Here is a 17841-nt window from a genome sequence, read left to right on the forward strand (position 1 = left end):
ATCATTGGTTGTCAAAATCTAAGAAGTGATATTGTCATACCAGCCGGATGGCCGTCTGGTGTTTGTTTAAAAGGGGAGGAAAGAAAAAAAAAAAAACAGTCCAGGCGATTGAATCATATCTTCTTGCCAATACGTCCTTGTGTTCCCACCTCCATCATTACAGCAACATGTTTTATTTTCAGCAGTGCTGTTCTCAGTGACTCACAACGCAGAGCCATGTGCTGCTCAGTTAGGCCTCAGATCCCTGCAACACGGGCCCGAGCGGTCATGAGAAATGCCCTCCGACTGCACCACAGTCTACACTTAGACGGCACTACATGTGCGCACGGGTATTGTTAGGTATGCGGACATGTCGTGCTAAAACGCTGAGGACGTGAGTAGCTGCAGAGGGATTTTGTGTCAGACTGACAACAAATGTTTAGATACATTTACCTTAAAATCTTTATTTTACAGATCTTTATTCGGTCAGGTTTAACCTTTATATTTTGCACTGAGGCTGGGGCTTCAAATTCAAAACAAAACCACACACATTTCATATAAAATTGATGCTATTAATTAGCACCATTTTTATTGCACTGTTTTCAAGCTTTTTGTATTGTTTTTTTAATAGTTTTTACTGCTCTTGTTGTTTTCTTATTGGTATTTTGTATCGAGTCAGGTTCGGTCACTCTGTGTCTATGTCTTTGTTTCTTTTTTATGCTAACAGATGTAAAACTGAACTGAAACAGTGTGTAAATACTCATAAATATCTGTGTCCTGTTGTTCCCACAGGTAACTGGGATCCTCAGTTCTTCAGCACACGGTTTAATCTGGAGAATCCCGTGGCCACTCTGCAGTTTCTCACCCAGAACTACAATGACTGAGTGAAGGATGCCCAAACACTTTAAAAGCTCTGGTGGAACAACCTGCCAGTATATATAACATTTTCCCTCTTCTTTCCTTGAATTAGGCCGCACCAGTTCTTCAAAGCTTGCTACAGGTCGGGCCTCGCTTTGCCTTTATCTTATCAGTCGAGTTAGAAAGAGATTTCCTCTTTGTGTCGCAGCAGCTGCTGGGGTTTGATGTTGCGCTGTATCTCTGTCACATGGTCTGGAGCGATTAGAGGGGGGCAGACTGGGAGCTAGATTTTGACCTCACTGGGGATTTCTTATTAGTTTCCGAACACGGTCGACAAGAGAAGGAAGATGGCCCGATATCACAATTCAGTGTGGAAAGAGTTGATTCTAATTCAGGGGCGGAAACACGTCAGGGCCAAAAAAAAGGAAGTGGGAGGTGAAACCGAGACCGCAACACAGCCGGATGCTGCAGTGGAACTTGAACCAAAATACTCTACAGAGTGACAGGGCGAGGGAGGGGCTGCAGGGCTGCTGTGGTTTGTGTATTGGGTGAAGAGAACTTGGTGTTTGTGCAATTGTTTATCATATTTCCATTGACCACTCTCACCTCAATTGGAAACAATGAGGTGCTTTCATTGATTCTTTTTCTGAACTTGAAATAAACTGCTCTGTCTAAATCGGGAGTGTCAAGCTCTGTTACAGAGGGGCGGCCACAAGAACAGACTTTAAATTAAGCGTGATATTTCAGGTGTATTATGACAAGTTACTCGTACAGAGATGCTTTATGTTCATAGATAAACTGAAATATCAAATATAAAGTAAAAAGACACATCAGTGGCATCGCATTGTTTACAAAGAAAGCTGTTTTGTCACAGGCAAACTCACAAAATCATTTTAAACATGGATATCCAAACATACTATTACTGACAGTTTAACTTTTGATTCCATGAGAAAACTGCAAAAAGAAAACGTGTACATTTAAGCACACACCACTTCCAGGTTCCTCATGAAGCCAGCCAGGAAATAATATATTTATTAGCCAGAAGGGGGCGACTCTACTGCAAAAACCAATCTGTTTGAATGAATAAATCGATTCCCACTTGATTTATAACATCAGTAAACATTATACTGAAGAGCAAATGGACTCAATAACAAGTCTCAGGTCTTCAATATCACAGGTGACGATTTTAGGAACTTTATTTAGAGGAAAATAGATGATGAAGTACAGGACGTATCGTGCCAAATTGCGAATCTTGACGCTTCAAAGAAGGGAGTTCAGATTCCAGTGGGTGATGTCACGATCGGTTGCCACTTGGTCGGAGCTCTAGTCAGTTCTGCATATTTATGTGTGATGATGATGATGATGATGACTCATCTTGTACTCGGGGGAGAACACTGAATCTCATCCAGTCATGCACTGTGCCACTCTACTGCGACATACCATGCCTGTACATATGAGAACAAGACTAAAAGAATCTGCAAATAGGTTTTACTCAACCAGCGTTTTAGGAGATCGAAAAAAAATCTCAAAACACCAACCTTGCATTTCATGTATACAACCAATCGCAACTTAGGGAAAATAATTATGTCATAGCCCTGCCTCTCTAACCACTAGACCCACTAAGTTTTTTTTTGCTCATGTTCCACGTCATCTTCTCTATTTTTGGTGTATTTCTGTGGTGTTTATCATCATTTTAGAGGGATTCATGTGTATAAAGACATTTCTTGAAACGATGCCATGTTTACGCAAAACTTTTTGACAAAGAAAAATAAAAGGCTCCCACAGGGAATACGGGGAACTCTATCGTCCATCATGCCAGCGGCTCCACGGCATCACATACCTGTTCAATCATACATGGTCTCAAATCAGAAATGTCCTCATCATCATCATCCTCTTCTATAGAAACAGAAGGCATAGGTATAGGCAACAGTTGTGGCGAGAAGTCCTCCACAACAGAGGGTAAACTGTCTTCCAGAGACACTATTGGCTATTACAGACCCTCCTTCCTCACAGCGTAATTGAATCGAAAATACATAAACTAACAGATCTTCTCACAGAACTCAAAACAGCAGACTTGCAGGTCTTAAATGACGAGATAACACACAAGCAGTCACAGTGGATTTGCAGTGTCAGTGGTGCATGTATATAACGAGCCAGTTCTTTAGCTTGTAAGGCCTTGAGTTTGACATGAATGGCCTAAAAACGCGTGTCAAGTGTCCTTGAACGTCACTTTCGGACAATGAACTCATTGTGAACTTTGAACAGTTGCATAAGAGATCCACCTGGTCGGGTCTGTAGAGGATGGTGTGAAAACTTCAACTTTTCAACCCTCTCTCACAAGGAGATACTTTTCAGACTTCACGCGTCTTTGTGCAGGGTGGGTCAGAGAACCCCCCCATGAGGCGTATTGGTTTCTAACCAGCAACTCTCCTCTGGGAAGGGTTTGTATCAATACCCCAGATGTCTGGAAAAAGGCTGGATTTACATGAGGGACTTTGATGTTCTGATGATCAATCTTTAGTTGGTGCTTTCATTGACCCCAATTTGGTGTCTCACCAGTGGTCCAGGCAGGAGTAGGTAATGGAGGTTTTTGTTCCTTTGGTGGTTAAGCCAGCCTTGGTAAACCCCTATGTGCCCTCCCCGTGAACTCTGGGAGATCATCGATCAAATCGTTCTGCATCTGCTTTGTTTGCCTCGCTGACTTAACAGTCAAAGCAGTGGGGTCCACAAACAAAACAACCCAAAGAACGCACGTATGGACGCAGTAGCAGTCTGAGAGTTTGTTGCTTTTGATCAAAAATATCCATCACTCTTGACCTTGATTTACCCTTATCTTATTTGACTTATAAAAATCACATGTTCAACAATTGGCGAGTGGAGCATAATTCCACACTCATTGTGTAGTTTGCCAAGTGGGAAAAGCATTCTTCCAAAAACCACCTACTTGAATCCATCAGTACACCATTAAAAGCCAAGATTTGTACTTCCAAATACACTGTGCATTTTTTTTCTCTCCTTAATATCTTAGATATCCTGCCAAAACAGCTGGGTTTTGCTGCTCATCTTCCTCAAATGTGTTTATTTTTACTTCAAATGTCAAGAGAGTTGAAATATTATGATTAAGAAAAACCGACAGCTGTAGTTCAGCGCGGCACACTATATTGTCTCCTCTGTGAAAAAAAAAGAAGAAGAAAAAAAGACGTCTCACATCCCTTGATGATATTGCAAAGGCATTTAATATTTACTTAATTTATTCAAACTTACATTAATTAAAATGAATTTGTATAATAAATTCAATTGCCTAACCGGCACTAAGTGATCTAATCTGCATGATGTCTTGAGTCTCTCGTCAGCCGAAGAGTAAGTGCAAGAGATTAATTTCCAACACTTTCTTTGAGAAGCAGTAAAAATTGATTTGACTGTGACGTCTGTTCACCATTGTTGACCACTGCTGGGTGTCTATTCATTCAATATATGTTTGACATCAAGAGACTGGTATTGTAGTGCTAATATAGCTAAGCTAGTGTAGATAAATGCAGAGGTTTGAGTCCAGTGATGAAAATGCACACACTTCTTTTGTCATTACTTAATATATATTCAGTACATTAAGGTTTTTTCTCCCTCCAACTAACCTACACAAAAAAAATATATATATATATATATATATATATATATATAAAATGTATCTTTATTTTAAACAATAGCAACGTTTCGGTAACTGTTAGCTTACTTAATTCACCTTTACAGAAGATTTTGACTCACACTGTACAAATAAATCACCAGCAATGTAAAAACAAAGCTTGGGATTTATGTGCAACGCAAATAAAAACCTTCCTGGCTGTTGACAGTTTTCAGTTAAGATTAGTTTTAAAAGCAACCCAAGCAAATAGCAACAATGCTAACAAGGCAGATCATGCTGTGTTGTTGAAGAAAGAAAGAAAGAAAGAAAGAAGCACTGGCACACCTGTGACTTTAAGAAAATGAGGACAGCAGGACTTGTGCATTTTTGCAGAGTGAATTTGAGGTAAGCTAACCATTTTGCTACTGTTGTTACTGTGGTTAACTTGCTAGCTAGAGTTAGCTACTCTAATTTAGCTCTTAAATTGACGATATGCACTAACAACTTTCACTTTTACTTCCAGTCAGTCGTCTCCAGGGGAAACTTGGACTTTTTAAGGTAATGTTAGCATTTACATTTTCAGATATACATCAAAAAAGGTTTCATTGTCTTTTAGTCTGAGGGATTCAACATGTTCTAAAATGAGAAAGGTGTTTGAATTTAGATAGAGAAGCATTATCTTCTCATAATGCTGAACAACCATGTTTTTTAGCTGTAGTATTAACTTATGAAACTTTTCATGGGCACTTCTTTGGGTTTTCAGTCATACTTCAGCCTGTTTGTTACGTATTACGTGAACTAATTTGACAGTGTTTTGAATATGACAGACATTTGTTTATATTTAAAATGTTACGCACTACAGTTTTAACTAACAGCAAGGGCTGAAAATGTTAATCTTCGCCATGACATTTTCAGAAAAAAAAACTAATTTGATTATACTGTGTGTTCAGTTTTCCACTGTGCTTTGCCTGAAATCATCATATGCAAATCCTGAACTCTGCAGTCGGAGAGCCTGAATTCCACAAGCCATTGAAAGACACTGCGGTCCTGCCTCACGTGACCCGGCCAACAGTCGAGGAAAGAAGCCTATAACAGGTAGGTGTTCCACACGGTTTGGCCAACTTTCCAACCACAGAGCCACACAAACACTTCCCCAGAGGAGAAACACCATAGTACAGTCAGTCCTCAATCTGACCTGAGGGGATCCTCGCACTGGTCTGTAGCCATAAACACGACTACGCAGCCTTGTACATGTGTTGAACAACTGGTGCAGTTTAAAAGGGTGTATTAATAAAAAATTAATAAACAAAAAGAGGAACAATAAAACACACACTGATGCATAAATACTTAAATGTTGTTGTTTAAAGTGGCCAAAGGTCGAAGAATTTTCCCTGCATTACATTTTGCAGTCAGATTTTCCTCTTATTTAATCCAAACCAAGTATATCTCAATCATTTCTTTGTTTGCTTATTCATGCAGTGGTACAGTTGTAATAGTCATTTGTGTCCAAAACAGTCCATATATGCTGTTATATCATAGTATCTGCTGTATTTTTACACAAATGTATCTTTAAAATAGTGTTGTAGGACTATTGCAACTACTTTATTTGTACAAATCATTCAGAGGTTTGGATATGATACAGTACTGTGTATTTTGTATTGCTATAATACTAGCAAAAATGACTGGATCAGATATCAGAAAAAGGAAAATTGACATGATCATGACATCACATCATTCATCTTGTACCGCTTTATCCTCCACATGATCTCAGCTGACATAGGGCGATAGGCGGGGTACTCCCTGGACAGGTTGCCAGTCCATCGCAGGGACACATAAAGACAAACAACCATTCACTCTCACACTCACACCTACGGTCAGTTTAGAGTGTCTCATTTGCATAATCTCCAAATCTACATGTTTTTTGACTGTGGGAGGAAACCGGGGAACCCGGGAGAAAACCCATGCACACACGTGGGGGAACATGCAAACTACATGCAGAAAGGCCCTTGTTTCCGGCGATGATATGATCAGTAAACTATAAATATGACCAAAAATGTGTCACTAAACAAAGGCAACATTGTAAAGAGAGGTGTCCAACACTACTATCACGTGACAAGGTTAAGAGTGAAGGCTCCAAATGTCTGCCATGCAGTAGGAGTGTTATATTTTTCGAAATTATTGGTTATAGCTACGTGGTAAATGCAAAAACAAAAAGAGTCTTAGTAGATGCTCAAGGTTGTGATATACTGTAGGTAAAGATCGAGCAATTCTTCTTCTATCTTCAAATGCAAACAATAAAATAAGTAATTTGTAAGTTTTGCTAACCCTCCCTGTCCTTGTTTACACAAGGACATGACGTGAAGTTAGGTTCATGGAAACAAAAGAGAAGCTGTGTGGTGTTTACAGGGAGCAGAGATGCCGTCAAATTGTCTGTTATAAAGTTTGCTTTGCAGAACCACAAATATGTCATTTGCATAATAACATCTAACACACGGCAAACTACACACTGTTGCACTGTGAGAGCACTAGAGATGTGACAGGAGAGAGAGAGGAGAGCACTTCCAATTCAACTAGAAAAACTAAAAAATACTTTTGCCTTTATTAACAGAGAAGATAATACTTTATTATTGCAAATTTCAAGTCCAAATACAACTGCAAATATCAAATCCTGTTGTTCTGTATGTTTTCAATGTGTTGAGCAGACCCAGGTCTAAACAGGACAAGGTGTGAAAATGAGAAATGGGTTTGACCCTTGTCTTGTCTTTGTCTTATACTCGGATCAGACTACCGAATATTTTTGTCTTTCACGATGGTCACCATGTCAGATTATCAATCATTCCCACCAATCATTGGTCACAATACTGCAAGTTACAAGTTAGTGGCTCCACTATTTCTCGCCAACGTTTTTGTTTTTTAACTTTGTTATAGTCGTTCCCTGAGGAGAACGAAATGTGTCACGATTCCACCTGACAGCAGCAGTAGCATCCCTCTTCCCCATGTTTATGTCCGTATCTCACGCCGTGTCAGAGCACTCTGTTATGCTATTGGTCAATGTTCTCTCTACACTACACGTCTGCTCAGCATTCCCAATGTTCATAATCAGGTCCAACGCTGGAAATGTGTCGGTTACGACCAAATCGCTTGAAAATCAACCTGAATATGTGTAGTGTGACCCCTGCATTAATACACATTTGGCTCTGATTTATTTGCTTTTCCATTAGTGATAGTACCTGGTACTTTTTGTGGTACCTGCTCTGGTGAGGTTCTAAGCGAACTGAGTCGATACTAAAATGTGATGTCGAAAGACTGCTGGCCACTTAGTATCGTCACTGGAAGAGTCATTACACGACGTCTGACACAAGAATCATACCGAACAATGCCGAACTGTGAATCAGTTAAAAAGACTTTAGCAAGAAAATGTCTAAAATCTCAACCGTATTTTAATTCAGCGACTGCGTCAGATGAAACTGATTCTAATGATTCGAACGAAAACAACTGCTTTGTTGGTAACTAATTTGTGGGTTTGTGTCACGTATAAAACAACATCACAGCAGTTTCATGCAGCCATATTATGACGGCTCCACCCACTTTGAGGAGGTACTATGAAGTAATGGAAAACGTACTCAGAGCTGTGCTAGAACTGTACATATATATAGTGAAAAAGTGCCATTTGGTCTTGGTTTATGTGGTTGAGGTAGTGGGTAGGGTAAAGTCTAATAATAAGTGCTAACCAGCCCATGAAACAAATATTCTTGTTAGTTTCTGCATCAAAAGCTAAAGCCGTGTTAGTGTTAAGTGTTTAACACATGAGAATAAACATTCAACTTCTCGCTTCAACTCTGTGAATAATGCAGGACAAAAAGGCAAATTTAACTTGAGAGGCCTTTTGACCTGCACTAGTGTGCAAAAAGTGATGCACAGAACAAATTTAGAGTGTGAGTCAGCATGAGGCAGAGGTTGAAGTCAACACAGTTGTTGTTGTTGAACTCTGAATCAAGTCCATCCAGGAACATTAGAGTCTATTTTTCCAATTCAAGAGACAAAATTGAGTGGATGATGCCGGGAGAGGATTCTATGTCCTCGTGTGACAAAACACACATGTAGACAAACACAGGGAGGACTTGCCCGTCCGTGGTAGTGAGTGAGACACTCACAGGATCACTGGCTGCTCTGTTTGTGTAAGTCCCCTGAACACCGAGCATGATTCAGACTAATTCTCCCACACACTGTGTTTACACTTGTGATTCATTGAGGTGCTATTAATTTCTCAGGTCTCTGAAACTGAAATTCCATTCAATATTTTTAGATGGATTTAGCAAAAAATAAAAAAAAGCTTGTTTTTATATTTTTTTTTTTATCAAAACTAGCCAACACAAATGGTCAGAACAACACATTTACACAGAGTTGGGTACACATGTCGGTGTAGTGGCTCGCACTGTTGCCTCACAGAAAGAAGGTCACTGGTTAGAATCCCAGTTTGACCAAGGGCCTTTTTGTGTGAGTTTTTTTATCTCTGGGTTTTCGGGTTTCCTCCTGTGGTTTAACAAACACACAGAGGTTAATTGGACACTCTAAATTGACTGTAGGTTTAAATGCAAGACTGAATAGTTGTTTGTCTCTCTATGTTAACCTGTGTTGGACAAATTGTGACTTTGTCAGCTGTATAGACAGTGATTTGGGCTGAGCAGCTTTTAACAGACTTTGTTTTTAAAGCTTCAATGTGTAACTTTTTGTGATTGTTGTTGTTATTGTTCTGCCTCCATTACTGTGTCAGGCAAAACTTGGGTTTTAGAGAAGTACAATTCACTTCTGAAACCTTTTATGGACACTTCTTTGTGCTTTTAGTCATACGTCAACCTGTCTCTGCAGTCCTCTCACTTCACTTTAGTAGGGCACTGTTGACGTAAACACATCACTTCCTGTGCGTAGGGCAGTAATGTCACTGGAGATCAAAAGGCCACTACACTGAGAAACACAGAGTCCTGTTAGGGTTAGTCATCATTGTGTCGGAGGAGAGACAAGCAGTCGTGAGGTCACACATGAGAATCTGAACTCCTCTGTTTTTGAAGCTTTCTGAATCGTGGTTTGGCCGGCGCTATGTTAACGTTAGGGCCACACGGTTGGTGTAGTGGGTTAGCACTGGGTTTGCGACCCGGTTGGAAACAAGGGCCTGTTTGCATGTTCTCCATGTTTTCTCCAGTGTCCTCCCACTGTCCAAATGCATACAGCATGCAGATTTGGGCATGAGACAAATTAGACATTCTAAATTGACCATAGGTGTGAGAGTGGGCGGTTGTTTGTCTCTATATGTGTCCCTGTGATGGACTGCTGACCTGTCCAGGGTGTACCCCACCTTTCGCTCTATGTCAGCTGAGATTGGCACCTGCTACCCTCATGTGGAGGTTAAAGAGGTAGAAGATGGATGGATGAATGGATATTACCATTACTACAGTTTCAGCCATAACAAAATACTTACTATACTTGTTACTATACTATACTTTCTAGTAACTATTATTTTACTCCACTACGTTTTCTCTAACTATAGTATCTTTGTTACTCGTTACTACCAAAAACAATCAGAAGAAGAGTTGGTAATGGTCTGTATTTATATAGAGCTTTTTCTAGTCTTGCTTTACACAACAGTTTCAGCCATTTACCCATTCACACATCTTTCATACCCATTCACACGCTGTAACATGGTTAAGTGTCTTGCTCAAGGATACATGTAGACTAGCAGAGTCAGGAATTGAATCCACAACCTTCCAGTTGAAAGGCAACTCGCCCTATCACTGAGCTACCATGGCCAACTTTAAAACTTAAGTACATTTTATATCAGAAAATTACTTTTGATACTTAGGTACAGTAAATGTCATATACTTTAAAACTTTTACTTAATATTATATAAAGTGAGTTCAACTGCTACCAAAGTCATTTCTGGTAAGATACTCAAGTGGCCCTCTTAGGTACTTTACACAAGACTGGAATCACTGTTGTATTTTTCTATCCTTAGTTGGAGTAGCTGTAACAAACACTATTTCTGATTCAGATTTCACAAAATGTACATTATTTTCTATTAAAGAAGATTGAGATAATTAACTTTAAATTTTCCTATTGACTTCCATTCAAACTGACTTATTTTTACTACCAATGGAGTCATCCGCTGGTGGCTATTAATTTTTTTGTATTATTAAATATAATTTTATAATACTTAAAAATGCACATTTACAATTATTCCATCTATTATATATCTTGTAATACCATAAACATAACATCTAGGTCCTGGTGTTGGAATGTTGTGTAACATCACTCACAGTATGTTCTCTGGTAATTATATGCATTTTTTTTTTTGTTATGTCATGGAGCAGTTTTGTTTTCTTTTTTAAAAGAGTCGAAACAAACTGCAGGGAACTTTTGTTTGTGAGACAAAAAACAAATGAAAGCAGGTTATTTTTTGACACAGGCCACCACAGTGCGTTGTTTATTTTCTCACCGTGTTGGCAAACTCGGTGAAAAGCGAGCCATGACGCTGCGTCCACTGTCATCTCTGTGGCTTCCGATCACTTTTCCACTACTACTGCTTCACCCGGAACTCCCATGTCCATGTATGGAGAGGTGGAGGGGGCGGGGCCGGACACTGCCTTTTATGGAGCTTCCACTTTGAGCGCACACTTGAACTGGACTCCCAAGTCACAGTGAGTCTGTGGATTCTCACAGCTGAGCTCGCGATATTTACAAGCGATTAAAGTCGCTCAATTAATGTCTTTGTGTGTGTGTGTGCCACTTAATATTGTCATTTTAAGGTTGAAAAGTGAATTAAATCAGTTTTATAATACATTAGTTGCCTTTATAAGTCTGTGGCAGGCGATGGCAATATTTTACTAATCTACTCATTTATAATCAGGGTTATTTTTTCTATGTGTATACTTTTCCTTTGGGGACAGTAAAGTAGATTTGAATTGATTTAGGCTGCATTATCATTTTTTCTTCCCTTTAGAAGAAAAGAGAGGCTTAAATCTGTAGTCTTGTAAAAAAAAAATTCCAATTACTTTTATTATTCTATGATCGTTATCTGTGATAATACACTGTAACAGTGTTGCACCAGGACATAAAGGGACACTGTGTGAGTTATAAGTATAAGAAGAATGTCACTCATGTGTATTACATTAATGTGATAAGTGTGTGAGGAGATAAAGACTTAGTCACAACAAGCTTTCCATTACATGTCATTTCCACACAAACTGGTCCGCACAGTCCAGAAACAAAGCATCATCTACAACCAATAATCTAACCATAACTAAACTCAACCAGCCCCTCAGAAATGAGATTCTGCCTTATTTTTGGTCAGCGTTAATGCAAGAACACACACACTCTCACACACTGACACGTGCGTAAAAACATTGCAGGTTGATCTAGATTTCACATAAATCTCACAAAACAAACTAACACAGTGACTTCAGTGTTTTCTTCTCATTTACAGGATACAAAGAGGACTCGGGTCGCAGCTGGATTTGACCTGAATGGAGCTTTTTTTTTTGTCAACTTATCTGTGTCGGAGCCTCTTTTCCCCTTTTCAACATCAAGTTTCCACACAGACTGACGCGCGGAGAGAAAGCGCCCGGTGCCGCGGAGCAGCACGCACTCACGCACGCCTGAGCGCTCCTCCTGTCCATATATGGTCATCTACGTCACGCTGAAGTTCCATCCCCCTATTTAATACAGACACACTGGAGTCCCCTATCCAGCTTCAATAGAGCAAGTAGAGCTGCTCTTGTGCAACCAACACCACCACCTCCTCCTCCTCCTTCTCCTCCACCTCCTCCTCCTCTTCTTCTATTTGATTCACAGACTTCAAATTCCCCCACAAGCAGCTCATCAGCTTCCACAGTGATCAGATTAATAACAACAATAGTCTGTGTGTGAGTGTGTGTGATCACACAGGAGGAGACTACACCGCCACTGCTGCTGCTGCCGCCGCCGCCGCCGCTGCTGCTCGCGCGCCGTGGGGATACCTGGATTCCTGATCCACACCTGTGCTTCTTCCACTTTTGGCATTTTTTGTTTTTCTTTTTTTTTTGGGTACGTGTGTAGCTCCTTGGATAAGCCGCGCGCTGCTGTCTCCTCCATAAATGTCGGACTGAACACAAGTGCTATGACAGGGAAACTAGCGGAGAAGCTCCCTCTTACCATGAGCAGTTTAATAAACACGATCCCTGACAGTCTCTACCCAGAAGAGGACATCCCGACGTCTATGAATATTTTCACCAGTACGGAATCTATTAACCACTATTCACAGATGAACACAGGTAAGACTTGTTCTCCTTTTCTATGAATATTATTATCTTAAATGTACTTTTTTTTCACGCGTGTGTTTTCCTGCGCGGTAAAGGCAACAGTTGTCTTGGAGCGGTGGCACCTGTTTGCGCGCTCTGTGGCTGTTGCGCACGGAGGCTGCTGCCACTTTCTCGGGCTCAGGTGTTCTCGCATCAGCTATGAGTTGAATCGCGGTGTGATTTTACTCTTAAACACATTTGACACGAGTGTGATTTCAGTTCAGTTCTTCTTCTTCTTCTACATCATCTTCCGTTGCTGAAATGTCAGTTGTTTTTCAAAAACGCAGCGTCCAAAAGGGCAACTGAATTTAAATCTAAACACAAACCAGGATATTATATTTGAGTAATTATAGAGGGAATATCTGGATGTAACTGAAAAAACTGTGGACAAAATGTGGTGAAATGGCACGTGCAAGCTCGTTTAATAATCTGCCATCCACGCGCACACGAGAACTATTTTTGGACAATAACTGTCATTCTCAACATGTCACACTTTTGATTTTTAGTGTTTAGCGTGTGTGGCTGTTTTCCCCCCTGTATTATATTTATGTGAAGAAAAAAAACAGTGAGTTGACTTTAAACAAAACAAAACCAAATGCGAGGCCGTGGTTTTCATTTTTTATTGATTTGTTGCTCAGTTGCTGATTAACATACATTTCCGAGGCCACGTTAAAGCGGGGCTTTATTGACGTATTTGGCAATAAATCAATCAATAATTGCACACACTCACCTGCAGAGGTGACGGGTCAGTGCTGCTTAAACAAAACAACTGACTCAATATTTACTGGAGGGCATTTAAATCTCTTTTTATGTCTCATTTTATCCCCACAAAATAAAAATAAATAAAAAACGTGCACCTAATTTTGAATTTCCATTGAAATAGATATTTAATACCCCTCTTTAATTTTGCATGAAAACGTGCTCCAGCGCCAGGAAATATTATAAATAGCATCCTTTCTTTTTTTTTAAAAACAAAAAATGTGTATATATGATAGTAAATGAAAAAAATAATCGCCTTGACACACGTGTGACATTTTAAATATTTCCATAAACACGGATATTATTAGAGTGTGACCTGTGAGAGGAGATCAGTTATTTAAACAAACGGAATGAAAGCATGGAGGATGAAACCAGGTGCTGTTTTAATTATGTCTCAACTTACTTGGTGAAATTCACATTATTAAAAGAAGTAAAAAAAATAATATATAGCAGGAATCATATTGTGCCTTTTTTGTAGGTGGGTGGAATTGTCAGTCCTGTAAATTAGTGTTAAAATGACAATGCTGTGATTTCACAGGTGCAGCAGGTGTGTGTGTGTGTGTGTGTGACCTTTAAGAAAACACTGATGATTTCACCCACACACACACTCTCTCTCTCTCTCACTCTCTCTCTCTCTAAAAGACTCCACTTAAATTTAAAAAAAGAAAACAAAATTAATATCAACTCAACGTTACAGTGTGGACACACACACACATACCTAAACAGAGACTGTTGTCACCGTGAATCACTGTCCGTGTGACAAACATCGGACGCATTGTGCAACACACATAATTTTGGTTTTGTTTGTTGCATTGTAATTTGCCTTTTAGCCAAATTGTAGCAGGCTGTAATTAGTGGGAGTCGATGTATGAGGACCTCGGCGTATGATTTCCCCTTGCGTAAATGAGAAAGAGACGTCTGATTTAGGTTCCTGTCTGAGGAGGAATTCTTCTCACATATCTCACGTTTTAGTCTCTGCCCGCTTTTTAATACGTCTGTGGAATCAGTTATAAATACCTCCGTGTGTGTGTGTGTGTGTGTGTGGGGTGAAAGATTCTTTACAAATTAAATATCAAGCAAATTTGTTAGGGTAACTAATGCAAAGATTGGATTGACACTTAAATACCCCCCACCCCATTCACACACACACACACACACACACACACCCACTTGCTGTGCGAATGTGTTTTGAATGCTTGAGCGTGATAGATGTGGCGTCTGCCTCATAATCCTCCCCGCTGTAAAGAAATCAGATCTTGCCATTCAGTTTGGCTGTCCTCCTGAGGGACACAATGACTGGATCAAAGGGGGTGTTTAGGTCTTGATTTATGAGAGCACTGTGGGATCTGAGAGAGGGAGAGGGAACCAGAGGCACCAGAGTCTCTGATGCAGCAGTCACTCACTCCACTCACAGGTCTGACAGCGCTCGCTTCTTTTTAATGTCCTGGACTTTTTTCCTTACACTCTTAGAAGAATGTGCAACAAACTCACTGCAGGTTTATTTAACTGGGATTTTTTTTTTACCCCACACATGAGCACTTTTACCACTTTTGCTTTTTGAGCAACCACGTGGATGACATGTTCATTTTTTTTCCTCTTCTTCTTCTTCCTTGCTTCCTGTAGATAACATCATGGACCTGGGCATGGGAGGTGAGAAGGCAGCCTCAGACATCCAGTACGGATCCAGCTTCCAGTCCAACCGCAGCGGGCAGACCGTCACCTATCTGGGGAAGTTCGCCTTCGACACGCCTCCGTCAGGTGGCATCGGCGGCTCCGGCTGGTGCTCTGACAACAACATCATCAGTCTCGTCAGCGCCGGGATCCTGGGCGTCTCTCCGTCACCTGGCACGGTGACGACGCAGACGCCGTCCTCCGCCGGGAACATGGGCGGACAGACGTCAGACATGGAGCAGGTCTACGGTCCGCCGCTGCCTGCCTACTCCACCTGCAGCGACCTCTACCAGGATCAGGTCTCCTTCCACCACAGTCCCGCCACCAGCACGTCTCTCGCCTACCCCGGCAATGACTATCACTCCACGTCCAAAGCCTCCATGGATGGCAGCCTTTTCTCCATGATCCCAGACTACAACCTTTTCCACCATCAAGGGGACGTCGGCGTCATGGAGCACAAGCCCTTCCAGACCATGGACCCAATCCGAGTCAACCCTCCGCCCATCACGCCCCTGGAGACCATCAGAGCGTTCAAGGACAAGCAGCAGATTCACCCAGGTTTCATGGGCGGGCAGCAACACCCTCCACAGCACCACCCGCCGCCACAGACTCTCACCCTCAAACCCATCCGGCCTCGGAAGTACCCCAACCGTCCCAGCAAAACCCCCGTCCACGAGCGCCCGCACGCCTGTCCGGCGGAGAACTGCGACCGGCGTTTCTCGAGGTCGGACGAGTTGACGCGTCACCTGCGCATCCACACGGGCCACAAGCCCTTCCAGTGCCGAATATGCATGCGCTCCTTCAGCCGGAGCGACCACCTGACCACGCACATCCGCACGCACACGGGCGAGAAGCCCTTCTCCTGCGAGTTCTGTGGACGCAAGTTCGCCCGGAGCGACGAGCGGAAGAGACACGCAAAGGTCCACCTGAAACAGAAGGACAAGAAGCCAGCGGACAAGAGCAGCGGGGCGGCGGGGAGCCACAGCTCGCCCCCCAGCTCCTGTGGGGGTCCGACCGTGGGGACATCATGACTGGACCCTCACCACGCCCATCGTAGAGACACTTTTGAAGAAGGGACCACGTCCACTATGAGATAAATAGGTGACTTTCCTCCTCTCTTTTACACCCCCAGCTCCTCTCAGTTGTATTCCTTCTGTTTTTTAGATGGAAGCCTTTAGATTTATTAAGCGTGGAAAGGCTGCTACGCCCTTCTCTCTTTCAAGCAACTCAGAGCCTCAGCTACTGTAACGCAGTGCCAACAACACAAAGACGGGCACCTTAGCACATTCTGCCCACAAACAGGCCACTGTGTGTGTGTGTGTGTGTGTGTGTGTGTGAGGGAGAGAGCGAGTGTGTGTGAGTGCGTGTGTGTAGATACACTTTTTTTTTTTGTAAAAAAATTTATAGATTGGAAGGAGGCAAGGATTCACGACAAGGGTCGAAAAACAGAGAAAAAAAAGTGACTCAGCTAAGAGAAGAGATGTTTGGGGAGGTATGCATTAATTTTATTAGGCTGTTTAAAAGTGCAATTGGTTATATTTGTGTACTGTCATTGATACTTTATTGAGTGTCTCTCTGATGTTTCTGTTGAGGTTGTTGTTGTGTTTTGTTTTGTTTATTTTCCTATTTTTATGAATGTTGTTTTTTCCTCCAAAAAAAAAAAAAGAAGAAAAAATATAGAATGTGCCAAATGTATTGTGTTGAAACAGCCAACTCGGTTCTTTAATATTGTGCCTGATGTTCGCCCCCAAACATTAAAGTGATATCAGCTCAGCACACAGACACACACTCACTCACACACACACATGTTGACTCCAGATTCAGATTTGGTTCGGTCCACAACAGACAAACAAAAAAAAAACCGACGTCTCGTCCTGTTACCTGTTCTTCTAAAAAACAAAAACGCCTGCAGCAAATAGACGCCTTCGCCAAGACTTATTTATTTGTTGTCACTACAAGACACTGTGTCATTTTTGTCGCCTTTTCTTTTTTGTACGTGCTGTTACCAGAATATAATTTGTTTGTTTTTTTAAAAAAAAGAAAAACTCTCACCAATACCATTCATTTTTTTTTTCCCTCCTCAAGTTCTGCAATTATACGCAATATATTCACGACTTGTGTCAGCAGCAGCCCGTAAATCAAAGGAACTGAGAGCACAGTTAGCACAGACTGAACTAAAATAAATGACACTGGTTTGCAAAAATGTCAAAAAGACGAATTCTAAACTTTCCCAACCGACGTGTTTACATATTTTCTACCATGAGAGCGAGAGAGACTGAGTTGTCCACTTGTTTTTTTGTACAGTCAATAAATACATGTATGCAGGTATAGCTGTAGTGGAAGTTTCACCTTTATTTTCCTTTTTGTTTTCTTTTTTTTGTACTCCAAACCATGTCAAATGCACCATAACTCAGTATTAAACTGTGCATACGCGTGCATGCCCTCGTGCACACGATGTAAATATAAATGTCTGCATAAACAAAGGGGTTTTTAAAATCGACTAAATGCTTGTCGTGTCGTTACAATACTGGATATTTTGTTATATATGTGTCATAGACGCCATAGCAGAGTTTTTTCTTTTTGTTTCTCCAAACAGCCAAACATGGTTGGTGTTATCTCAATTTA

General features: G+C 41.2%; 2 protein-coding genes across 6 annotated transcripts in view; both read left to right on the forward strand.

Moving 5' to 3' along the window:
• The window catches only part of LOC131464476 (phosphatidylethanolamine-binding protein 4), a 74165-nt gene extending 72652 nt beyond the window's left edge, over window positions 1-1513 (forward strand). Inside the window, exon 7 of the mRNA XM_058636962.1 lies at window positions 772-1513. Within this exon, the coding sequence (XP_058492945.1) occupies window positions 772-863 (92 nt within the window). The 3' untranslated portion in view covers window positions 864-1513. The remainder of the gene's footprint in view (window positions 1-771) is intronic.
• A 3086-nt stretch (window positions 1514-4599) lies between these two features.
• egr3 (early growth response 3) lies at window positions 4600-16614 on the forward strand. Of its 5 annotated transcripts, XM_058636925.1 has the most exons (5): window positions 4600-5014; window positions 5407-5551; window positions 10917-11148; window positions 11934-12759; window positions 15169-16614. In XM_058636925.1, the coding sequence occupies exons 4-5, from the start codon at window positions 12606-12608 to the stop codon at window positions 16245-16247; spliced, it is 1233 nt and encodes a 410-aa protein (XP_058492908.1). In that variant the 5' UTR covers window positions 4600-5014; window positions 5407-5551; window positions 10917-11148; window positions 11934-12605; the 3' UTR covers window positions 16248-16614. The 5 variants fall into 5 exon arrangements, with proteins under 5 accessions (XP_058492908.1, XP_058492909.1, XP_058492910.1 ...); XM_058636926.1 differs by lacking the exon at window positions 10917-11148; XM_058636927.1 differs by having other exon boundaries at window positions 5460-5551; window positions 10917-12759.
• The last annotated feature ends 1227 nt before the right edge of the window (window positions 16615-17841 follow it).

The sequence above is a fragment of the Solea solea genome, chromosome 8 (assembly GCF_958295425.1).
Source record: "Solea solea chromosome 8, fSolSol10.1, whole genome shotgun sequence".
Classification (NCBI taxonomy): Eukaryota; Metazoa; Chordata; class Actinopteri; order Pleuronectiformes; family Soleidae; genus Solea; species Solea solea.